The sequence below is a fragment of the Antechinus flavipes genome, chromosome 6 (assembly GCF_016432865.1).
Source record: "Antechinus flavipes isolate AdamAnt ecotype Samford, QLD, Australia chromosome 6, AdamAnt_v2, whole genome shotgun sequence".
NCBI classification, from domain to species: domain Eukaryota; kingdom Metazoa; phylum Chordata; class Mammalia; order Dasyuromorphia; family Dasyuridae; genus Antechinus; species Antechinus flavipes.
In genome coordinates, this window is record NC_067403.1 from 255590546 (window position 1) to 255616185 (window position 25640).

Consider the following 25640-nt stretch of genomic DNA (forward strand, 5'->3'; position numbering starts at 1 on the left):
GACCCGGGCCCCGAGGAAGCCCCAGTGTCCTTCTCCCCCTTCCTCCCCCCCAAGGGTTGCTCAGGAGGGGAAGGACTTACCAAACGGTGGAGGCAGGGGCATGCCCATCCAGGGAGGAGGGAAGGGAAAGCCGGGAGCCGGAGCAGGCTCAGGGACAGACCCGGAGGCCCGAGAAGCGTTGCCTAGGAAGAACAGACAGAACACAGATCAACAGAGGGAGAGCTTCGCCCATCTCCCCATCTGGAGGTGAGGTCCAGAGGCCGTCTTCCCTTTTGGACCCAGGACTAAGGAACCCGGGCTCCCTTCCCTCCTTTCTCCCCCACAGAGGTCCCTGTTAACACCCACAGTGATAGCTGTGTTCTGACACTCAGCCAGACTCACCTGAGGTGGAAGGTGTGGCAGGAGGGGCGTCCGCATTGCTGGGAGGTGGCATGGGGGGAAAGGGACCCATGGGAGGCCAGAGGGGGAACATCCCAGGAGGAAATGGAGGCAGGAGGCCTTGGGGAACTGCAATAGAAGAGAAGGAAGAATGGGATGGGGGCCCAGAAACTCTAGATGGGGACGCACAGAGAGCCTCCCTGGACCAGTTAGAAGTGAAGGGTCTGTGGAGGCTTGGGCTACTTACAGTTGGGGGGCTGGGGGAGAATGGGGGGCTGGTGGGGAGCAGGTGGGGGGCCATGGTCAGGAGCCTCCTGCGCCGGTGGGGACTGGACAGGAAGCGAGGCCCGCAGAACGTCCATCCGGCAGGTAGGGCAGGTCTGCTGCCGCTGGAACCAGGAACGCAGGCAGCTGGGAAAGCAGAGAGGCTCCTTAGCCCTCACAGCCCGGTCTCCCTGTGGCTCGGGAAGCTGGCTCGGCTTCCTCCTCACCTGGTATGGAAGATATGGTTGCAGGGAAGCCTCTTGGCGCCCGTGACCATCTCTTCTCTGCAGATGATGCAGACGTTGTCCATGGCTTGGAGCTCCTCGGCCGTGGCGTCCGGGTACCTGAGAAGGAACCGCCCAGATGAGCCCGAGCCTTTGAGGCCTTGGGGCGGGGAGAGGGAGAGGCCTGCAGGAAGGGGGGGCACTCACAGCGTGTTCATGTTGCGGATGGCCCGGCGAGACATGATGGCGTCCGTCACCGCTTTCTTAAACTGCCTGCAAAGACAGGATGGGCACAGCTGAAGTGCCCTGGAGTGGAACAGGGCAGGGAGAAAGAACGGCCTCCCAGCCTGGCCACACTCTGTGCAGTCCCCATGTCTTGCACCTGTACCCTTCTGGCCAGCCCTCAGCTTCTCCCCAGCTGACTCCCTGCCACCCCTCCCCCAGGCCTTTTTCAAGGACCTAATGAGGAAGCTCACACAGGACCGAGTCCAGCCCCCCATGGCAGCTGCTTGGGCTGGGAAGAGCCTACCTCATGGCCAGGTACATGGGCCGGATGGCAAAGAGCGGGAAGGTGTGCACCTTGATCATGATGGTCATGAAGGCCATGTAGAGCAGCACCTTGATGAAGCCTGGAGGGAGGGAGGAGCTGTGGAGGTGCTGCCCAAAGGCCCCAGGCATCCCCAGGTGTCCCCGCCCCCACAGAAGGGGAGCTCACCTGTGAAGAGCTCCGTGTAGAGCATGTAGACGGCCTTGTTATCCCAGGGGTTCTCATTCTGGAGATCGATGGAGTGCAGCACGTACTTTATGAAGATGGTGAGGACCATGGTCATTAGGATGGCGTACTGTCGAGGGAGGAGGATGCTGGGTGTGGGAGCCTGTCCTCAGGCAGCCCTGCCCCAGTCCCCCAGTCCGCAGCCCCCACGGTACCTCAAAGCCGAAGACCAGCTGCACGGAGGCCCCGCGCGTCAGGATGCTGTGATAGGCGTGATTAACAAAGAGGAAGTCCAGGGCGCCCAGGAGGAGCATGAGGGCTGCGGGGAATCGAGAGTAGTGTCAGGGGGGCTGGTTGCTTTCTCTAAGATGCTCTGGCCCTGAGGTTAACGTTAGGGGAGGTGGGAGCCCCAGGGGCCCTCTGGGAACTCCCAGCCTACCCTGGAGGGGAGCGGCAATAGCCCAGTCTCCTGGGTGAGCAGACACATGAGGAAGTCTCTTTGGGACTTAAGGCAGCTGAAGTGCCCTGGAGTGGAACAGGGCAGGGAGAAAGAATGCAAATAAGCTTCTCAAATTAGCTCTGGGGTCCAGCTGCCTGTCTCAGGAGGCTGGGGGATGGGGGACAAAGAGGGATGGCTTCGGGTACCCTCCCTGCCACAGCAGACCGCTCTCCTCCCCTGCCTGCACAGGGTCACCCCATGCCTCTGTCCAAGGGCCACTCACAGACAATTCGGCAGTGAAAGAGCCAGGAGATGTTGGGACTCCGCTCCATCTGGGCAAGAAGAGCAAAGGGTATGAGGGAAGCCATTCCCTTCTCTCCGGGCTCCATCTCCATCCTCTCCCTTCCCGTACCCCCCTCCCCTGGCTCTGCTGATGTCTTTTTCTGCCTCACTCACAAAATCCACGCGGTCCTCAGCCAGCCAGTGGAAACACTTGAGGAAGAGGAGAAGGGTGAAGAGCGCCACAAACCGGGGGCTGAAGTCATCCCGGAAGACCGTGAAGGCGAGACAAGTCTCGGTCACTGCATACCAGGAGCGCTCCAGGAGGTGCTGAGTGGGGATGGACGAGACCCTCCTAGATTTCGACAACTGGTCCCCCGTGCCACCTCTCCACTTGGCCCCCCAACACAAGGGTCCCCAGGTACCAGGACATCACTGTCCCACAAGGCTCAAAGACAGCTGGTCCCCAACACCAGGTCCCCCAGCCTCAGGACAGCTGGTCCCCCCGCCCCCCCTCACCTCCATCTCGGCAGCTCTCAGCTGGCCGAAGAACACCTTGCCCATCACTTTGCCCAGGAGAAAGACGAGCACGAAGGCCTGGATGTACAGGACCTGGGGGACGAGGGAGAGGGGCGCTCAGGACGAGGGTGGGGACAGCCATCACCCCCCTCCGTCCCCCGTCCAGATCCACACTCACCGCCATGCTGGGACTGGACTTGGTCAGGTAGACCACAGTGGGGTAGAACTGGTGCTTGAGGTAGTAAGCGTGGGCCACCACGGCCCCGGTCAGCGCCAGGCTGGCGGCCATCATCACGGCGGTGCGGAACATGGCCCCGGCCGGGAGACCTGGGGGGCGAAGGCGGCGGGTGAGCGACCTCCCCGCCCCTACGTGTCCACAGCGGGGGCGCGGGGCCGCGGACACCGGGGGTGGCGAACTCCGGGGCCCCGGCCCCGCCTCGGCGAACCCGCCGCCCCCGCCCGCGGGAGGAGCCCGGCCCCGAACGCCAGTCCTGCCCGGCCTGCGCTCACTCACCGGGAGCTCGGGGCCCCCGAGCTCGCTGGTCTCGAGACGACGGCGATAGAGGTAAGGGGAGCAGCGGCGGGGAAGCGCTGACGGGACCGTGACGGGGGCGGTGGCGGCTCCACCAGTTAACAACACTCCCCACCCCCTCCAGACCGGAAGTGCGAGCCGCAGACACCTCACTTCCGGCCGCTAGGGCGGCGGGATGGGATGTACCAAGTGCACCGCCCCTAGCCTCCTGCAGTCCTCTGGAAATCCTTTCCGATCTAAGCTGAACGGGCAGTTAGAATGCCGCGGAAAGTGGTGAAGGGGAGCAGAGGACTCCTTCCCGGGGAGTGGGCGCAGACTTTGGAGGAGTCGGGTATCCCCCCCTCCTGGTCACACATGGTATGTCCGGACCACCAAGAGGAGGGTTTTACCCTTCGCTACCTGAAGGGAGGGGGGAGACTCCTCTCTTGGAAAGCAGCCAGGGCTGAACTATTCGAAGGGGTGAACGACCAAGAAAGTTAAGATGGGAGACCCCGGAGGAAGGAAACAAGGAGAAAATGAGACACGAAATCCCTCAAAAACCAAGAAAAAAATCTGTGGAAAGTGTGTACCTTTGGGAAACGGAGTAGTACTTTCCCGCTGGGAAAATATCTGTATCTTGAACTCCCCCTTTCAGGTCTGTGGAGTGAGATGGGTCGCCGTGGCCGCCTTTGATTGGTCAGCTCAGAGGCACGCGGACCAATAAAAAAATTGTAAGTTTGCCTACTAATCGGAAAAGCGGATCGCACACGGCTGTTGCTAAGAGGAACGACCCTGGAAGCCAAGCCGACTGTCAAAGCGCGCGGAGATCTCGGGTGGGGGCGTGGCCGTGGAGGCCGAAACGGCAGGGACTGGAGAGCGGCCAAGGAGCGGAATCAGAGAGCGCTTTAGCCTTCGGGGCCGCGTGGACTGACGGGTCCATTAAGAATGGGGGCCGCCGGCTGCCCAGCTGGGGGCATGCGCCTCCCCTGACTCGTTTTGTGACCTTGGGCCAGGAGGGCATCCTTGCCCTTCCATGCCCTGCGGCTCCTGGTTGTTTCTCAGCCTTGGCCTCGAGTCTCTTCTGTCCGGATAGGGGAGATGAAGAAGCGGGAAAGTCTCTTAACTGAGGACCTACTACGCGTTATAATAACTTAGGAGAGTCTGGCCGCTGAGAGCTTACTATGTATCGCACGTCCCTACGCTGACTGCGGGAAACCTTGTAACCTCCAAAGGCCTCAGTTGTTACTTTCGGCTCCGCCCCCACCCCGCGTCCAGAGAGGCCCACGCTAGAGACACGGGACCCGGATTCTGGTTACGCACTTGGTTTCCTTAACTCCAAGCTCCTTTGTTTGCACCCCTATGGTGCAAGTGTAGCTGTAACGGAGACCGTTGTAATATTATGGAAAGGGGCATTAAGGGGGTGAGGGAGATGTGAGATGGCTGCCTCCAGGTGCCGCGACCAGTCTTAGTATCGTGTGAGCTGGCACCGAAGCTGAGCACTAAAAGCTCTCAGTGACGTGGGGGTTGGGAAGGGGGCACGTGCCCGGGAAGCCCGGATCTTGCCCTTCGGAGGAGTTAACCACCAAGCAATTCGAAGCCGGATAGTTCAGAGAACAAAGAGAAAGGTTTGCCCAAGTGGGGACTGCGGCCGCCCCTCAGGTGGAGCTGCTCCTTCTCTCCCCCCTCCCCCCAACAGGTGTGGCAGTGCCCTGACTTAGGGAGCTTTTCTAGACACTCCCCTAGGCAACGCTTTCTAAGACTTTCACTCGCGATTCCTTTTCACTGGACCCCAGAGATAAGTTATAAAACAGGTGTACAAATCAAACATTTGTGGACAACAAATCATTTTGCGACCCTCAGATTCAATTAGAAGATCCTAGATGACCTCAAGAACCAGTTTCCGAAGCTGGACATTATTACTGTAAGCCTACACTTCTGGAGAACAACTGATCATAAAGTAAAATAGATATAGTTGCAAAAGAAACCAACACTACAGAAATACATTTATCAAACCCCCCCCCAAAAAAAAAAAAAAAAAAAAAAACAAGCCCTGGATCTCAAGAGCCCTTCTTGGAAGTTGTTTCCTGTATATAGCAACACTGAAAAGACTATTCCTGAAAGTGGGGCTGTTTGCAAAACTAGTGCATTTATAACAAGAGAACTGTTCGGTTCTGCACACATATATTGTATCTAGGATATACTATAACATATTTCACATGGCTGCCTGTCATCTAGGGGAGGGGGTGGAGGGAGGGAAGGGAAGGGAAAAATCAGAATACAAGTGAGTGCAAGGGATAATGTTGTAAAAAATTACCCCGGCATATGTTCTGTCAATAAAAAGTTATAATTAAAAAAAAACAAAAACAACCTAATGCATATATAACCGTTAATATTCAATACAAAAATGACAAGTTTTTTGCCTGGAGAGGTTCATGTCCAAAGAATCATTATGTATCTAAAAATAGATAATTTTGATAACATCATTTTTAAAAAAATTTTGCACAAACAAAATGCAACCAAGATTAGAAGGAAAGCAGGGAACAGGGAACAAAATGTTTACTGGAAGCTTCCCAGATAAAGGCCTCATTTCACAACTAGATAGAGAACCAAGTCAATTCTATAAAAATATGAGGCATTCCTTAATTAATGGTCAAAAGATATAAACAAGCAATTTTTAGAAGAAATCAAAGCTGAATTCAAAAGAAATTAAAGTGGATAGAGTACCAGCTCGGACGTCAGGAGGTCCAATTTGGCCTCAAACACTTAATACTCCCTAGCTGTGTGACCCTGGGCAAGTCACTTAACCCCAATTGCCTCAGCAAAAAAAAAAAAAAAAAAAAAAATCAAATATGAAGAAAATGCTCTAATCGTTCTTCATTACAGAAATGCAAGTTAAAACAATGTTGGGGTGCCACCTGATGTCTGTAAGATTAGCTAATATGACAGAAAACAAATGCCAGAGTAAATGTGGCAAATTTAGAACATCAGTTCACTGTTGGTGGAATTGTAAACTGATCCAACCATTCTGATCCTCTTGACTCCAAGGCCGGGGCTCTATTCACTTTACTGCCCCTCCAACCATTATGGAATGCAATTTGGAACTATATTCAAAGAGTTACAAAATTGGGCATAACTTTTGACCTGGGAAATGACTATTTACTAGATCTACATCCCAAAGAGATCAAAGAAAAAGCAAAAGAACCTACATCTACAAAAATACAGCCCTTCTTTTTGTGGTAGCAAAGAACTGGAAACTGAGGGGATGCCCATCAAATGGAAGATGAACAACTTAGGACATATGATGGTGATGGGAGAGTATTGTGCGTCAGAAATGAGTAGCACACTGTCAGAAAAACCTAGGAAGACTTTCACGCAGAACTAGAACATTATATACAATAACCGTACATATGCTGATCAACTGGAAATAACTTAGCTATTAGTAGTAATAGACAATTTTAAAGAACTTATGATTTAAAATGCTATCTTCCTCCAAGGAAGTGCAGATTGAAACTTATTTTTTAAAACTTTGTTATTTTGGGGGGGTTTTTGGTCTGTCTTTTGCAACATGGCTAACGTGGGAATATTTTGCATGACCACACATGTATAATCTATACCAAATTGTTTGCATTTTGATGCAACTCAAAATTAAAGTCAAATTTAATTGGAACTCAAAATTTAAAAAAAAATAAATTTTTTCATTTACATGTAATTGAGAAAATATTTTAAAATTTTAAAATAATAAAGAAACATTTGGAAAGCTGGAGGAAGAGAAATCCAGATCATACGAAAGGAAGGCAGAGCATCCAAAGCCCATGAGGTTATAACTGGTAAAGCTTTTGGAGGAGACAAGATCCATCACCCTACCTGGGTTCTCACTCCTCTCTTCCCAGTTCCTTGCCCCTACATCCGGTGATTCCAATTCAGTCAATAAACGTGCACGCATTAAAGGCCTAGTTACATGCCAAGCACTGAAATACCAGAAGACAACAGCAAAACCTTCCTAAAATTCAAGGAACTTACATTCTACGTGGGGAAACCTTCACGTCCAATTATCTGTTCACAGTCCCGAGTAATTTGAGGGCCAGAAAGTGCCTCGGTGGTCAGACATTGAACGATTTACAAAAGGATGTCCCATTACACAAACCTAACAAATCGTTGTGTGGTCCGTGTTTGAGGACCCCTGAGAAGAGGGTATATCACCTCTTGAGGAAGACCTCTCCACTCGGGCATGCCTTTATAGTTGTGGGCAAATTTGTCCTGACAGAAACTCCACTCTGCCCTCCCCATTGCTGCTCCTGCCCTGCCCTCTAAGACCAAACCAAAGAAGTCTTGACTTTTCTTTTCAAGGAGCTTTTTAGCTCCTTGAAGATAGCCCTCATGTCCCAGATGAGAATCCCTTCCAGGCAAAATGTACCCACTTTGCAGGATGGACTCTTCCTGTCCTTCTTCATCCTGATTGTAAACCTTTATTCTCTCTCTCTCTTTTTTTTTTAAAAATAACTTTTTATTGATAGAACCCATGCCAGGGTAATTTTTTACAGCATTATCCCTTGCACTCACTTCTGTTCCGATTTTTCCCCTCCCTCCCTCCACTCCCCCTCCCCCAGATGGCAAGCAGTCCTTTACATGTTGAATAGGTTACAGTATATCCTACATACAATATATGTGTGCAGAACCGAACAGTTCTCTTGTTGCACAGGGAGAATTGAATTCAGAAGGTAGAAGTAACCCGGGAAGAAAAACAAAAATGCAAGCAGTTTCTATTCATTTCCCAGTGTTCTTTCTCTGGGTGTAGCTGCTTCTGTCCATCCTTGATCAATTGAAACTGAATTAGCTCTCTTTATCAAAGAGATCCACTTCCATCAGAATACATCCTTATACAGTATCGTTGTTGAGGTATATAATGATCTCCTGTAAACCTTTATTCTCTAGCATATGTTGGATCAGACTGAACTCAACAATCCAGATTAAGTCTGATGAGAGCTGGATTCAGTGGAATTCTCCCCTTCCCTATTCCCTTTTGCAAATGACGAAGAAGGCCCTCACTTTTTTTGGCTACCACTTCACTCATGAAACTTGCAGGAATGTTTTTGGTTTTTTGCTGAGGCAACTGGGATGAAGTGACTTGCCCAAGGTCACACAGCTAGGAAGTATTAAGTGTCTGAAGCCAGATTTGAACTCAGGTCCTCCTGACTTCAGGGCTGGTGCTCTATCCATTGCACCACCTTGATGCCCTAGGAAGGTTTTCGTAACTGTTGTCTGTCTGCACCTGCCTGCTTCCCTTATATATTTGGCAACTAGATATTTTTGTTCCATGGGCAAGACTTTATAGTTCATCTCTACTGAATTTCACGTTATTAGCCTGATCCTGGTGCTCAAGTCTGTCAGTACCTTTTCAGAGTCCACTATTAGCATCTCCTTCCAGTTCTGTCATCTGCAAATGAGCCGAATATACCATTGGTCCTATATCCAAATGACTGATAAAAATGTGAGATAACCCAGAGCCAGGCCCAGTCCTAGGATATGCTCCTCTTGAGATATCCAGGGGTGTGGACTTTGAAGCAAGAATAAGTACTCTCAGAGCAAGCTCAGATCCAAAAGAAGTCCTAGGAAAAGTCCCAAAGAAGGAAGGCGAGGATCCCCAAGGCAGAACATTGCATAAAGTACCAGGGTTTTTTTTTTTTGTTTGTTTGTTTGTTTTGGGTTTTTTGCTAAATTTTTTCTCTCCTTTTTTAAAAAAAAAAAATTATTAGATGGGATAATTCTCTAGGAGGAAGAACTGGGGAGAAAACCAAAACATAACTTATTGAAAAGAGCAACAGCTCTTGTTCTCAGTCTAGTCGTCTGAGCAGTTCTGAGCCCAGCTGGAAGGGTTTCGCCCAATCCATGGCCTTTTTCCCAAAAGAATCCTGTGCTTTTATAGCAAAGGCTGTGCTCCCATCTGGGTAGACTTTACTGATAGCAGTTCTTTCTGTCAAAAAAGGAGCTGAAGTTAGTCTGGGGACACCTCCCAGTTCTGAAAGGAGACATGATGACTTGGTAAGAATCACTTCTTTTGAGGCCATCAGTACTTCTTGGATGACCCCATCTGGAATGGCTGCCCCTGCTTTCTCACCGGTCACTGATGTGCTCAGCTCTCAGACTCTCAGAGTTTATCTAGATGGGGGGGGGGAGCTTAAATTATGCCAGGGTCACTACAAGCTGGTATGCCCTCCTCTCACCTATCCCAGATACAAACTCCCCGCAAGACACCATTGTTTTGTCATTTCCCATATACACGTGACTCTCCGTTGCAGAAAAACACATGGAAATACAAAAAGAGCAGCTTTACCTTCCGTGTTGTCAGCCAGTAAATATTTACTGTGTCTCCTACGTGCCAGGCTCTGGGACTATCATAAAGGAAAAGAGAGTTTGGGACCTTGAGAAGTTTCCATTTGAACAAATGACACAAAATGCAAATATGCACAAACACTCTTATGTGCAGGATAAAGAAAATAATTAATAGAGGGAAGTTCCTAGAATTCAGAGGGAGGAAAAGGCTTTCTGTAGAAGATGGAACTTTAGCTAGGACTTAAAAGAATGACAGCCAAAGGTTCTGATAAAGGCCTCATTTCCAAAATATATAGAGAACTGACTCTCATTTACAAGAAATCAAGCCATTCTCCAATTGATAAATGGTCAAAGGAACATGAACAGACAATTTTCAGAAGAAGAAAAGGAAAGTATTTCTAGCCGTGTGTAAAGGTGCTTCAAATCATTATTGATCAGAGAAATGCAAATTAAGACAACTCTGAGATTTGACCACACATCTAGTCAGATTGGCTAGGATGAACAGGAAAAGATAATGTTGAATGCTGGAGGGGATGCGGGAAAATTGGGACACTGATGCATTGTGGGTGGAATTATGAATGCAGCCAACCATTCTGGAGAGCAATTTGGAACTATGCTCAAAAAGTTATCAAACTGTGCATACCCTTTGACCCAGCAGTGTCACTATTGGGCTTATACCCCAAAGAGATCTTAAAGGAGGGAAAGGGACCCGTATGTGCAAGAGTGTTTGTGGCAGCCCTCTTTGTAGTGGCCAGAAGCTGGAAACTGAGTAGATGCCCATCAATTGGAGAATGGCTGAGTAAATTGTGGTATATGAACGTTATGGAATATTATTGTTCTGTAAGGAATGACCAGCAGGATGAATACAGAGAGGACTGGAGAGACTGACAGGACCTGATGCTGAGTGAAACGAGCAGGACCAGAAGATCATTATGCACTTCAACAATAATACTGTATGATGATCAGTTCTGATGGATGTGATCCTCTTCAACAATGAAATGAACCAAATTAGTTCCAATTGTTCAATAATGAAGAGAACCAGCTACACCCAGCGAAAGAACACTGGAAAATGTGAGTGGTGCACAACGTGGTATTTCCACTCCTGTTATTGTTTGCTTGTATTTTTGTTTTCCTTCCCAGGTTATTTTTACCTTCTTTCTAAATCCAATTTTTCTTGTGCAGCAAGATAACTGTCTGAATATGTATGCATATATTGTATTTAACTTATTTAACATGTATGGGACTACCTGCCATCTGGGGGAGGGGGTGGGGAAAAGAGAAGAAAAGTTGGAACAGAAGGTTTTGCAAAGGTCAATGCTGAAAAATTACCCATGCATATATCTTGTAAATAAAAAGCTATAATAAAAAGAAAGGAAAAAAAGGCTCTTCTAGCCCAAAGGGAAAAAAAAAAAGGAATGACTGCAATTGAGCCAAGAATTTCTTATTTGATAGGGGGGAGATTGATGCCACTGGATTAAAGGGCATATAAGGTGAAAGAAGCCTGGAAAGGGGTGTGTGTGTGTGTGTGTGTGTGTGTGTGTGTGTGTGTTATCTAAAGGACTTCCTCAAACAGACTGTGTATTTGGGAGGCAATAGGGCCTTTGGAGTTCAGAGAATGGGGTGACCTAGGTAGACTATACTTGAAGAAAATGCCTTTGATGGCTGAATGAAGGAACTGGAGGTAGGCTGTTGCAGAGTCTAGGTGTGAGGTGATAACTGACTGCATCAGGGGGAGGCAGTGTCAGGAGAAGGGCGGATTCAAAAGCTGCTGCAGAGGTGAAACTGGCAGTCCTTTACAACTCAGATGGAGGGAGGGGGGGATGAGGCGTTGGGGGCACCTGTGTGAAGAGGCTGGGGGTTTGTCACCCCACAGCAATAGAGCTGAAGGAGGAAGATCCCGAGTTCTGGTATGGACATGTCCAAGTGGTCAGCAGGGAGGGGAGGGCTGTGGTTAGTTGTTCCATTTACCCGTTTTGTCTTAAATTCTCCCTTTTCCGTTCCCTCCTTTAGCTTTAGCTCCCCTCCTTTGCTGCAGCATCTTCTCAGACCAAGATTTTTCCAGGTCTGAGTCTTCTATTCCCAAAGCCTTGCTCTCACCATCCATTAGGAGCTTGAGAACACTTTCACTCACTCTACTCTTCTCCCTCTGCTGCTTCCTGGGTGTTCTCCAAACTGGATCATTTCTATGGCTCAGTTCCATCATCACGGGATGGATTAGCGGCTTCTTCCTCCTCAGAGCACCCAGCTCTCTCCACTTTAGGGGGCTCCAGGGAGTTTTGAAGCTCTAATGGCACGAGTGCCCCTTTCCTTCCCTTTGTTCTCTCTTCCATTCTCTCCCTCACAAAGGCACAATCTTCCATCTCCTACCTAAGAGCCCTCCCTCCACCACTGATACTCCCAAATCTCGTTTCTTTTAGGAATTCGTTGTCCCTAAAAACTTGGAGTGGAGAGGCAGCCCGCAGTTCCTTTGTAGCCATATCAGCCCACACCCGAACGCAGATAAGCCAGGGACTGGGGCAGAAATGCAAACCTCACACTCCCTGCTCTCCGTGATGGGAATTCTGGCAGCCTTTCTCAGAACTACTTGTGGCGTGTATATATACCACAACACTAGGCCCAAGCACCTAAATAAAATCACAGATGGCCAACAAGCTTGAAAAATGAAAACATTCACAACCAAGTTGTCCCACCCACCGATGCCCGCTCCGGTTTCCTGCCTGTCTCTAGCTCCACCAGTGCTTCCTCCTTGCTGTCTGAAGACTTCCTCTCCTTTTTCCCATCACCCTCCTGGGTGACTCCCGGGGAGCTTTATCTGCCTCCATCCGCACTTGTTCTTTATAAACTAGCTGTACTCTGGCTCAGTAACTGGGTCTAAAGTTTGTTCAACATCCCCCATCTCTACCACCTTCTGCCAAACCGCTTCTCTGCTCCTAGTCCCAGTGAGCTCCAGGATGACCTCCTTTGCAAGCAGCTTCTATCCTCTTCTCATCTGCTCCAGTGCTGGGGAGCATGGAGGTGGGGGTAGCATGTGGCAGGGGAGAGTGCCAAGAGACACAAAGGAAAACTGAGCCAAAGAAGTTGTGTGCATTTGCGTGGGCCAAAGGTCGCCCAACTTGAGAGACCAGCTTCCTAACAGGGGCGGAAGTCCGGGCCTATGGCTCAGAGGGGAACTACAACTGATCTGGAGGTCACCAGTACTACCTACCCCTGCCCAGGCTGCCCAGGGTCTCTGAGGGGCACACCGCCCAGGGAAGTGGGGAGAGGTCATTGGGCCTGTGGATCCCCCTCTGAGGGAGGTGGAAGGAAGGTATGAGCTGGCTGCCTACAGAACGTTTCCATCTGGGTGGGCCTACAAATGATTCAGGTTCATCCCGTTCTCCATTGAGCTCCTTGGGCCACCAATGAATCTGCATCTCACCTGACTTTGGTCTTTGAGACCCTCCCAAGCACCAGTTCTGCCACCTGAAACCTGAAACATCTAGGTTTCACACTAGGAACCATCAAGTCGAACCCTCATTTTAAAGAGGAAGCTCTTCGGGCCCAGAGAAAGCAGGAGATCCGTCCAAGTCTCGGCTAATCAGCGGCAGGACTGGTCTGGACCCAGGTCCCCATTCCTGAGCTGGCTTGGGCTTATTTTCTCCACAAGGTTCCTTGATTCTTCCTGTTCCTGGGTCACTTCGCCCTGCAGATTTCATCCTGGCAGCATCTCCCCTTCCCTGGTCAAACCCTCCAACAGCAGCCCCACTTGTAGCTTCCTTACAAGTCTGTCCTCTCCTGTCCCCCTCAAATCCATCCTTCCAATGAGGCCCGGTGTAATCTTCTCTGCAGAGATCTGGGCCATGGTGCTGCTGACAGCCTTGGGGGGATCTCCTCCTATGATCTCAGTCAAGTTCTAGCTCCTCTGCACAGGCCCGCACCAGTCACTGCTCGGCGAGCTCAGCCCTCCTTCCTGGATCAGTTATTTTGTCTGGTGGGCCTGGAGCTAGCAAGGAGCTCAAATTCAGGGTCACTTACTCACTACACTGTGCGACCTTAGGAAAGTCAGAAATCCAGCTTGCCTCAGTTTCAGCTGTAAAATGGGGGTAATAGCATCTACCTCCCTGTGATGTGAGGATCAAAAAAGAAAGTTGTATAAAGCATTCATCAGTGTCTTGGCACACAGAGGCACCATAAATTCTATAATTAGATATGCTTATAAACAACAAATATTAGCTTCGATTTTCTAAATCACCTTGCTGCCCCTTCCATTTTGTGGGTTGGTTCATCCCATTCATATTCGGCATATTCAGTTATGATTGTTAAATGCATCACTGCTTTGTATTATTCTCTAAAATTGTTTTCCAACTTTTTACATAAAGGTGCAGAGACAAAGTTTGGCCCTCGCAATCTCTAGATTTAATTTGCTTCTATCCCTATTCCTCTTTTCTTTTACCCAATAACAGGTTTTTTCTCAGTCCTTTTTGAAATCTAACCTTAGTTTTTTTTTACTCAACTAATTCTTCCCTTAACCTCCTTCCCTCTTATCTCCTCTTTCCTTCCTGTTTTTCTACTGAATGAAATATATCTTCCCACCCAACTGTATATTTTTCTCTCCTCTAACCAATTTGGGGTGAGGTTCAAGTGTTGCCTATTCCCCACTCCTCCCAACTCACTCATTTCTAAAGATAAATTCCCAGTGTGAGATAATTTTCCCATCTTCCTATTCCAACCTCCTCTACACTGTCCGTTCCTCTCCCTTTCAATTTTTTTTCTTAAAGACCAAGAACAGCAAAATCATTCTAGGCCTTCTAATTAGACTCTGAATTGAGACATCCAATTGAGAATTGATACACATCGAGAATGCAAGTGTTTATCTCTTCAATTCCTTATGATGGCTCACTTATATTCACATATTTGTTTCTCATGAGGATTTTGCTTGTATTTCAAAGTTTCTTCTTGGTGAGGTCTTTTAATCAGAAATGCTCAGAAATCCTTTATCTCATCAGTTGTTTCATTAACGATCCAGTCCTCCTCCCTCCCCACAGCTTCACTAAGATTATACTGTTTTGTTAGGTAATTATTCTTGGTTGTTGTAAGTCTAGATTTCACCTCTTGGAATATTTTCCAAGCTCTCTGCCCCTTAAAATCTATGATTACCAAATCTTTTGTGACCTTCCTTGTCTCCTGGATATCTGAATTGATCCTTTCTTGAGATATTTTCTTCTCTGATTTGGAAGCTGTCTTGGTTTTGGCTGCAATATCTTTAGAAATTTTCAATTTCAATCCCTAGAAACTTCATGCAGAATTTCCTTCCAGGAAGTAGCCTATCGTTTCTTTCTAAGTTTACTTTGTCCTCTGGCTCTAAGAGATCTGGGAAGTTTTCTTTCATTTCTGAAATTGGATGTCTACATTTATAATTTTGGTCATGACTTTAAATGATCTCTCATCAATGTTTTCCAGGTCAGTAAGGCAAAAGGATAAATTTACCCAGCCAATGAAGAACATTCTGTACATATTGTACAGAATATCCTCCTGTTGGCCAAGAAAACAAAATTTCACTAGTTCTGCTTTTTCCTCTGTGGTCAATTTTAATCATCTCATCCATCCTCAGTAGCTATTATCTGATCTCTTCTATTCTCCTATGTTCCCCAGTGCAGCTGAAAATAATCCTTCAGTTATCCTTAGTTCTCTGCTCTTAACACCTTATGACAATTATTTGTACATGATTGTTCCAGGCCTTTTTACTTATCCCCCAGTACCTACCATGACTCCCATCTTTTGTGCAAGTAGTTTTAAAAATTGGACTTTATAAGTTTAGTTGAGACCCTTCCTTTCATTCCTTTTGTTTACCCAACCCTGTGGAACCTTTGGAAAATAACCAAGGACTAGAAGTGAAGGCAACCTGCTCCCTGACATGAAGTCTATGTTATTTTTCTCTTAGTCAGTTCTCCTCCCTATCCATTCTGTTCATGAGGTCACTCTGCTGTGGATCATGGCGCGCCACACGATCCAAGGAAGCAGACAGTGGGGGTGACCAAAGGAGAGGGAGCAGCCACATGAATGTTTCGAGGAGGGGGACGACGACTGGTCCCATTGTTCTTGTTCCACGGATGGCTGAGGGATCTGGTGCAAACAGAGATGATCCAGAGATCAAAATGGTCAATATTAAGTAGATAGAGGAAGACAGGGAAACTAAGACACTGCCGGTGGAACGGTGCCTTGGTCCAAATCTCAACCTGGAATGAGGCTTTCCAAAGCTATGAAATGGCACATACCTGCTGACTCAAAGTGAAATAATGAGAGCTATTAACCGTTAGGCAAGCAGGGACGATGAATGGAGAACGAATGGCAGAACAGTGTTTGTATAATGGAAATATTGCAGGGCTCCGAGGTACGATGACTTTGATGCGTTCTGAGACACTTATAAAGACGTCTGACACTGAGCAAAGTTAGGGGCACATTCACACAATAACCACAGTCATCTGAGAATGCAAAAATAAATTCTGACCTGCAACCATGGACCCCATGCAATTCTGGATGTACAGTGAGTCTTCTAAATACAGAAAGCCCTTAAACACTGGTCCTACTATTGTTGCTCAGGAGACTGGGTTGGTTCTCTAACAAATTTCAGTGATTCCAAATTTCTCCCTGCCCTAGCAAAACATCTCTTTTAACAGCCATACTACTCTTAAGAGTGATACGGATTTGGGAACACAAAGAACTCGGAAAACTCCTAATGATAAATGTTCTAATGGGAAAAGGGGTCTCCAAACTGACCTCCGGGCCGTTCCTCTTACAGGGTACTCCATCTCCTATTTCCATGTCTTTGTCCTGCCTGTGCTTGCCTGCCTGGAATTCGCTCTCTATTTACCTCTGCCTATAGAATCTCCAGCTTCCTTCAAGTATTAGCTGAAGGCAGCGACATGAGCTCTTCCCAAATGGCCCCAACTACCAGAGCCCTCTCCTGAAAAATTATTTTATACTTTATTTTTACATACCTGTGTCCATTCTGTCTCTCCCCAACAACCTCCAAGGAAGGAGGAATCCTCAGAGATTGTTCAATTTTGTCTTTGTATTCAATCAATTAATCAATCAGCATTAACTTTCTAAAATAATAGAAAACCAGTCCCTGCCTCAGAGAAGCCTCCATTCTAATGGGGGAACAACATCGATCTGAGTATATGCAGAACACACACAAGGAACAGAGGGGAGTGTGGGAACGGGGGTGCTGGTGGCTGGGAGATCAGGAAAGGTTTTGTGGACAAGGTGAGGCTCCAGGTGCACTTGAAAGGACCAAGGATTCTAAAAAAGGCCCTGACACAGGGCTTGGTAAATGGTAAGCCTTTGGTGGAAGACTATTGAATTGCTCCCTTCTCCAAGTCCACGGACCCTTTCCTTGTGATAAAAATGAGCAAATCCAAGAGCCACCATTCTGCCTCTGTAGTTCTCCCCAGGAAGTGGGGGTATGGGTGTCCTGCTTCCTCATCGGACCATCAAGTCTAAAACTAGTCACTGAAATGAGTCTGGGTCTGGCTCTTTCTGCGTGTAGTGTTCTCCTTCACCAGAGGGAAACCGAATATTCTGAAAATGTCGGCCTTCCTGTCCAAAGCACCTTCTTCTCACTTTCTTGTAGGGGTCGGTGTTCCCAGAGCTCTAGCTGAGGTGACCTGAACTAAAGAGGATGAAGCACCTAGGGATTTCTCCTAGGTGAGAAGGCAATGCCTTGTGGGAGGGCAGTGAACCAGGCGCATCCTAAAGGCACCCCCGTCATGGGGAGGGGTCTCCTGAGTAAAGTGTGAATGAATTTTGGGAGGGTGATGAGGAGCTGAGGATTATCCACAAACCTAAGTAATTCAGAATTCTTGCGGCCCACTCTTCCAGCAAGCTGAGCCAACCTCAAGACCAGAAACATTCAACAAGGTCCATCGGAATCAAGGCAGAGACCAAGAACTGTATGAGAGCAGGGTGAACAGCCCATCACATCCCACTGAGATACCAACCCTCCCTCAAACCCACTATTAACCCCCCGCAGATTGAAGTGGAAGGGACCTCAGAAATCACCCAGCCCAACCCCTTAATTCTGGGGGGTGGAGTGTGTGTAAAATTATTTTTATTGACATCTTTTGTTTTTACATCATCATTTCTGAACACGTCCCTCCCCTCTCCTGAACTCAGGAAACCATCCCTCACAACCAACATTTCAGGCCAGCACGCCAGCCACCGCACAACAGAGCACGCCAGGTTTCCGTTCCAGTTTCCTAAACCTCTTCCAATAAAGGAGGGAGTTGCATTTGCTCCACTCTTCTATGGGGCGGTCACTGTCAGTACAAGCTTCCAGTTCCTTTTTGAAGGTTTTTCTAGGAATATTTTTGTAGCCATTCTTGATTATTATCCTATTTTGTGCTAAATGCTGGGGATGCAAAACCATCTGTGTCCCCACCCAAGGACCTTACAATTCTATTGCCAATCGTCCAGCTCCCTCACTTTACAGATGAAGAAACTGAGGATCAGGGTCACATGGTTACTGGGTGTCTCGGGCGGCACTTGAGCCCAAATCTTCAGGCTTTAGAGATTCCGGGGTCAAGTGCTAGAAAACGGGAAAACAAAGACAAAAGGCCCCAGCACTGGCTGCCCATGCTCCGGGGAAGGGATGCGGGTACACACACAGTGAGGGGACACAGTGGGCGTACACGGTGAGCCAGGGAAAGCCAGCCCGGGAGCCGCAGATCCCAGGTCTGGGAAGCTGCCACACACCTCCTGCGGGAGGCCTGGGCTGCTCTGGGATATCTCTGGCTGTGTTCTGCCGCCTGGGACTGAGCAGAACCAGGTGAAGCCCCCTTTTCCCTGGAGAGCCCCCGTCAAATATGCCCGTTCCATGGACAGAGCCCACCTAAAGCTTCCGGCACCCCCACGGCCTCGGAGCAGCCACCACTCTGCACAAGGGGAGCCAGAGGAGGGCTTGGAGTCATTAGCGGCCAAAGTCAGAGTGCGCTGGTGCCATTCCCGGCTGGGCGGCAGCTCCCTCCTGACATCACCAGGGGGGCCCCATATTCTGCCCCTTCTAGAGAAGCCTCGGAAAGATTCTTTCTGGGGTTTGACCCTATCCTCTGGCTCCAGATCAAGGGCTCAGAAGTCATGAGCCAAAGGGTTGGTGACGCTGCTGCTGGGTAGGACACGGCAAGTCTGGGAGCTGGGGGTGCACAGGGGGCTGGGGAGGGTAGGGGATGACCAGCAGTGGGGAGGGGGGGGTCAGGGAAGGAAAAAGAGGAGCTCGAGGAAACGAAGGGGAGAGAAACAGGGAAGGACAGAGGGACGAGAAGGAAAAAAGGAGAAAACAGGGCTAGAAAGGCAAGGGGGCAAAGAAAAAAGCAGAAAGCGGAAAACAACAGAAAACAGGGGAGAGGAAAATGAAGTAGGAAGAAAGGAGGAAAAGAGAAGATGGAATTGAGGAGGAAGGAGGAAAAAGCGGAAGAAAGCAGGGATGGAAGACGGAGAGGAGGAGGGCAGAGGCTAGGCCTCCCGCCGAGCGCCCGCACTCACCCGCAGCCCGGGGGTCCCGAGCTCGCGCTGATCCCGGTCGGCGGCGGCTCCAGCGGCGGGTCCTCCGCCAGCTCATTAGGCTACACTCCCTCCGCGCCGGAAATGCGGGCGGGGGACACGTAACTTCCGGACCCAGGGCTCTCGCGCGCTCTCTTTCTCTCTCCCCCCTTCACCCGCAGGGCCCTCGGACACAAGTACGCGGCAGCGGGGGCGGAACGAGTGCCCCGTGCACACACAGAACGTGCCACCAGGAATGGGAGGCCGAGGCTGGCGAGCCCCGCAGCACCTCGAGCTTTAGCGAGCGCCGCTTCCCGCTGGGAAACTGTGCGTCGTCAGCCTCGCCCCCCATAGTCCGCGGGGCGAGACGTCCCGAGAGCTCCCTTTGGATTGGTCTAGAAAGAACCGTGCGGACCAATCAGCAGGTAGAGATAGCCTAGCCAATGGCGACAGCGGGCCTCGGCAGGCTGTTGCTACGGCGACGGGACTCTGGCTGGGACGGGGAGGGATGGAGCCTAGGCCAAGGCCGAACCTGGAGAATAATTAATGAACGCCAGCCCTAGGCTGTGTGGGCCGAGGGGAGAAGGCTGCGGGCAGGGCACCGCCACCCGGGAGTCCCTCCTCCGTAACCAAGCCGTTGCTAAGGCTCGTGGATTTCATCTTTGCAACAGCTCTCAGACACGCCCCCTTCTCTCCCTCCCCTTGCCGCAGGCCCTCGCGGCCCTAGGAGGTGACTCGCCGGAGGCCGGGACAGGCCTTCCTCCAGCTTTCTCCGACCCATCCTCCCCTCAGCCACTAACGCCCTGTCCCTCCGCTACTTAATAAACACCGTGTGGCCTCCGGGATCAAATACAAAACGCCGCTTGGCGTTCGAAGCCCCTGGTACCCCAGCCCCCTCGCCGTGCCGTTCTTGCACCTTTCTTCCTTTGCACTTGGGTGATCCCGGCCTCCTGGCTGTTCCAGGAAAACACTCCATTTCCCAACCCTGGGCATCCTCTCCGGTTGTCTCATGAAAGCAATCACCTCCCTCCTCAGCTCCAACTACAGACCCCTCCCTTCCCCCTTCAAGTCCCAGATAAAAGCAAAGCTAGGAAGCATCTCCCCCTCCGCCTTAGCCTACAGAGCTTCCTTTTTTGAGCTCCGCTTTATCTTGTCTAGCTCTCATTTGTACGGGGCTGTTGATCAGGGTCTTCCCCATTAGAATCTAAGCTCCTTGGAAGCAGGGACTTGAGTTTTCTGTCAACAGTGTCTGCGACTGCCTGGAAGAGTGGATGCTTAAGACTTGTTGCCTGGTGCTGCAGTCTTGCTCTGCTCTGTTGCCCCTAAGTTGGGTGACCTTGGATTAGGGGCATCTCCTCCCTGGGCTACAGGGCGTCTGTGCCATGTCTTCCAGGGGCCTTTCTCTTTCCTGGTCTCTGCCTCTGCTCATGTCCCCAGCACCCCCTCTAACAAGGAAACAAGGGGCTGGCACCTTTCAGTGGCTAAGCATCTCTGGGACATGCCAGGTGAGATGGAGGAGTTAAAGGCCCGAATGCTCAGAACCAAGGGAAAGGTTTGCCCAAGTGGGAAGAACTGCTGCCCCCTGAGGTGCAGCTGCCAGGACCTTCCCCACACAGGTGTGGCAATGCCAACTTAGGGGTCTTCGGATGAAGGCCGGAAATCTAGACTGTCTATATCACTTCAGTCCATGGTTCTAGCAAGCAGCTGATCGGATTCTGAATGATGGGGGCTCCTGGGGAACCTATGGAATGACGTGATATGATACATCTGAGTATAGCGTACAGCTCTCCATTTAGCTCTGCCATCCTTTCTCGGCCTGATTTTATTTATAGGAAGATTGTCAAAATTGATAGGATTCGAGGCCTCCATCAATATGTCATCTTTTGATCAATGAAAAAATATTCCACGTTTGGATTGCCAACGATCAAAAATATCCCATCGGTCTAAAACCTGAGGTTTTTTTGTTTTTGCACTGTCTCGTCTTTGCCCGTGACCTCCCTGGCAACCAGTAGATTTGTACAAATGATTATCTTCATTAAGTCACTTTGCATCTTGGCAGGGTGACCCAAGGCAAGACTTTAGCCTCTGCTTGCTGCCATTTCCTCATCCACAAAAAGGGTGGTTTTAAGGACTGAGTCAGGCACCGGTAAAGGGTTTTGCAAATGTTGAAGTACTTTATACACTAGCTACGATCATGATGATGATGATGATGATGATGATGACGGTGACGATGATGATGGTCTCAAGGCCCTTCCCCATCTCAGTTGCCTTTTTCTCGACACTTTCACTTTATCAATGTCTTCATTTTAGAAAAATGTTTTATTGATGTTCTTTTTACACAAAGCTGTGACTGAGCAAAGATCCTTTTCTCTCACTTCTAAGTAAAATGACACTGGACAATTCAGACTGTCTGAAGAGTGTGATCACACACACTCACACACACACACATACACTCACGCACACACACGCACGCACACCCCATCCCGTTGCAATGGGAGCATGTTTCCTCACTGGTCACTGCTAACAGCAACCCCACAGCATGCAGCCCAGCACCGCTAGACACGGTCCTGCAGACGGCTCAGGACACGGGCTGGGGCCATCCTCTGCCTCGCCCTGGACTGTCTCCTGCTCCGGCCACATCACGTGGTCATCCACGATCGGCCTGGCCGGCCACTTCACCCCCTAGTCCTTTCCCAGAAGCAGCACTGTCCTGCTCCCCAGCCTCTCCCCGTGGTGTACATGTGAGGCTTGTAGCTTCCTTACAAGTCTGTCTTCTCCTGTCCCTCTCAAATCCATCCTTCCAACAAGGCCCGGTGAAATCGCCCCTCTGCAGAGAGCTGGGCCAAAGCCTTTGGGGGTCTCCTCCTGTGCTCTTAGTCAAATTCTAGCTCCTCTGCAGGGGCCTGCACCATGTGACTGCTCGGGCAAGCTCAGCCCTCCTCCCAACACTGGCCACCACCAACCTGCAGGCCTTTATGGCTCACTAGTCCCTCAGCACAACATGTTCCTCCTCATCAACTAACGCCCAACTTTAAAGCCCCTTTCCTCAAGAAACCTTTCTGGAAACCCTGTCTGTAAATGGGCTCCACTCCTTCGGATCAACCGAAGGGCTTTCCAGGGATCTTCCCAATGCACTTAGCAGGTATCGGCAGGTTTTCCAGGCCTCCTCTGAGCCCATGTCAGACCTGAGTAATCTGGACTGGGGCTGAGCTGGCCTGTTTCACTCCTTCCATCTGGTTGCTCCCTCTTTTCATTATCTTGCTAATTGGGCGCTAACTCAGTGATTTCTGCTGGGCAGAAGGACAATCACATCCTCTAAACTGCCTCCATCTTGGCCCAAGTCCCATTTGCCATACCCTAGTCCTGGCTCTGTCTTATTCCCCATTAGGACAGCAGCTCCTTGAGGCGGGGGAACCTGCTCTAGGAACTGAACGGGCTTGGAGTCAGAAGACCTGGGCTCAAGTACCCTCCTGGAGCCTTCCTGAATAGGAGAGCACAGGTTAAGTCACTTCCTCGCAGAGCCTCAGCTTCCTCCTCTGACAAGCCCCTCGTCAAAGGACCAGATCCTCAGGGACCAGATCTGGACCCCCTCCCCTCCCTCAAAAAAAAAAAAAAAAAAAAAAAGCTGGTTTTGCCCCTGCATAATTAGGGGCCAGATCACCCACAGCAGACCCAGGAGCCCTGGGATGGGCTCCCAGGGCCAAGGGAACTATAAGTGGCCCAGTAGTCTCCATAATCTACTTCTCGTAGTTGATACTATAAAAGGAATGGGAGTGTGTGGGCTTTTCTCCCACACTCCTTCCCTCCTGGATTTGCTTCAAGGCCTGCCTTCCCTTTATCTCACGTCAACAAACTCAACAGATGGACTGTACAACAGGAATACACAGCCCTTCTATAGCACTCCCAGGCTTGCCATCGCTCACTTGGACTGTTGCAATAACAATGATAACAGCCAGCAGGTATGTTCTACTGGAAAAATCTCACCAAAACACACAGGAGCTATGTGAACATAAACAAAGTCAGGTTTAAATAAGAGGGAAAATATTCATTAGTCATGGTCAGGTAAAGTCAATAGAACAAATAATATTCATTTTACCTCACGTCTATAAATTGTTTTGAGTTAGGAGAAATAACAAAATCCTGTTGGAAGAACAAAAGGTCACAAATTTCAAAGAAACTAAAGGGGGAAATGTAAAGGACCGAGAGACGGCAATACCAGACCTTAAACTGTTTTATAAGGAGAGAAGAGGAAAATGTTGAAGTAAAAAATAATTCGGATTATTTTAAATCATTTCTTGGATTAAAATAATGTTGTCAAGATTAGAAGGAAAGCAAAACACTGGGAAAAAACCTTCCAGATTCCAATCCATATGATCGTGATGGAATACTACTGTGATATAAGAAACAATGGGCCAACGACTGATCTAGAAAGACTTGGACTAGGAAGGAAGATGCTATCCACCTTCAGAGAAAGAACTGACAAATAGAACCAGGCATAGTGTGGTCTGTGTGTGTTGATAGATATACACGTGGATATACATTAAATGGGCATGGGGGGAGAAAGGGAGGAAAAAAATGAGCAGAGCAGAGAACAAAAGAAAAGCGCAGAAAAGGTAGATTCCCTTAAAAACAGTGGAAGATTTATTAATAGGTTTTTGTGAAACAAAAATGGTGCTATATTGAATCTTTTAAGTGCTACTGTGTATATGGCAATGTTCTTTTGTTCCCCCCATTTTCTCTTTTTGTAGTCAAGTTTGAAATAAAAATAAAAGCGTCATTACATTAGATCCTTACAACCACCCTAGTGGTAGGTACTACTATTATCCCCATTTTGCAGTTGAGGAAACTGAGGTCAATAGAGATTTGCTCAGAGCTTTAAGTCTCCAAGGCAGGATTCAAACTCAGCTCTTGTGACTGGAGACTTCAGGTCTGGCTTTGGCCTCCCTCGCTGCCTGTAGCCACATGGACCTCCTAAAGGTTCTGGCCTCCTGTTTCACTGCACTATCGCCCATTCTCTAACCAGAAATAACGTTCCTCATGCTCGGGTCTGAGGTGAGCACAAACTCCCATAAGGCACTGACAGTTCTGTCCAACCTGGCAGATCCCTTCCTGCCCCTCGCCCTCCATGAGTTGCACAGTCCAGCTCCTGCTATTTCTCCCACAAGAGGCTCCATCTCTCACCTCCAGATCTTTGCCCTCACTGTCTTAGGAAGACCCGGCTTTCTTTCCCTTCTGTGGGAGGATGCTTCTACCCTCCCTCCGACTGCTAGTTCTTCCTCTAAAGTTACCAGAATCTCTCTGGGTCTGTGCCCTGCAAAGGCACCGGGCTACTTTGTCCCTAAAATGAAGGTAAGAGGATTGGACAGTGGCCTGGGGCAGGGTCACGTGGGTTCTATCCCCCAGATCCCCGCGCGGTCACAGGAGCCGGCACACGGAGCCTGGCTCTCATCCGCAGGCCTGGGGACCTGTCTGCCCTTGTGGCTGTTGGTCTATGAAAGCATCTCAGTGGGACAGAAAAGTCCTAGAGAAGAGGGGCGATCCACCCAAGAAACATGATGTGGGCCACGCAGCCTGAGGCCCGGCCTTCACAGGCAGGCTCACTCACGTGTCACATGAGTGAGGAGTGGGGCTGACGGGGGCACGGCTGGCAATCCTGGCAAAGGGAGCTGCGGTAGGAGAGTGAGGGGAACTGGGAACATGCCACAGGAGCAGCAGCCCCTGGCCTCCCTCATGGAGCTGGGGATCTGCCACCGAGAAACTAGGAAGGCCTGAGGAGACACAAGCCACGGCCGCTGAAGGGAGGTCCCGCGGGACTGACAGGGACTCCACCAGCCTCCACAACCGGGGGCTGCCTCAGCTGGGCAAAGCCCCTCCACACAACGGTGGGAACTGTCCTTTGTCCCTCTGGATGTGGCTAAGGTGGCTAATTGGACCCAACGAGCGCTGCTCCTTCTGAAGCTAGCTCCTAACTGATTCCCAAGGCCTGGGTCTGGCACGGTAAACTGGATCCATGTCATTTCACCACCCTCCTCCTCTCCCACCTCCAACCCTTCCAATCAAGGATCAGCTCCAAGCGGGGAAATTAAGATTCCATTTTCTGGGGGAAGTCCCAGCTTGGGGGGGGGGTCACTAGTCGGCGTACAGTTGAGGGCAGAACCAGTGACGAAGGAGGGGGATCAGCCAGTGTCAGTGCAGTCTAGGCGGTGGAAGGAGGCATGAGGGCCCAGCAGAGAGCACCAGGCCCCATAAAGACCCTTCATGAGGCCTAAGCAGTGGGGCCATGAGCTGAGCGAAGGCTGGACAATGGGAGTATGGTGCACTGGCAGCTGGGCAGTGAAGGCCCTTCAGCCCCAGCCAAGGTCCCTGCCTTGGACATTATGCCAATCACGCCAATACCAGGTTCACTGGGCCATCCCAGTGTCCCCAAGGACTTGGGGCGCGGGCCACTGACCCCTTGGGAGTTGGTAC

The 25640-nt window shown here is 49.8% G+C and overlaps 1 protein-coding gene across 3 annotated transcripts in view; it reads right to left on the reverse strand.

The window, feature by feature from the left end:
* SYVN1 (synoviolin 1) overlaps window positions 1-25640 on the reverse strand; it is a 33164-nt gene that overhangs the window by 1817 nt on the left and 5707 nt on the right. The window contains exons 1-13 of one of the 3 annotated variants that reach the window (XM_051965939.1): window positions 19176-19501; window positions 2994-3142; window positions 2816-2908; window positions 2474-2626; window positions 2301-2349; window positions 1794-1897; window positions 1582-1708; window positions 1396-1495; window positions 1074-1139; window positions 870-986; window positions 626-789; window positions 382-507; window positions 81-182 (exon numbers count right to left, since the gene is read on the reverse strand). In XM_051965939.1, coding sequence (XP_051821899.1) covers window positions 81-182; window positions 382-507; window positions 626-789; window positions 870-986; window positions 1074-1139; window positions 1396-1495; window positions 1582-1708; window positions 1794-1897; window positions 2301-2349; window positions 2474-2626; window positions 2816-2908; window positions 2994-3142; window positions 19176-19251 — 1426 coding nt within the window. In that variant the 5' untranslated portion in view covers window positions 19252-19501. Of the gene's footprint in view, window positions 1-80; window positions 183-381; window positions 508-625; window positions 790-869; window positions 987-1073; window positions 1140-1395; window positions 1496-1581; window positions 1709-1793; window positions 1898-2300; window positions 2350-2473; window positions 2627-2815; window positions 2909-2993; window positions 3143-3329; window positions 3465-19175; window positions 19502-25640 lie in introns of those variants that run through there. The other 2 variants (XM_051965940.1, XM_051965941.1) reach the window with 2 other exon arrangements.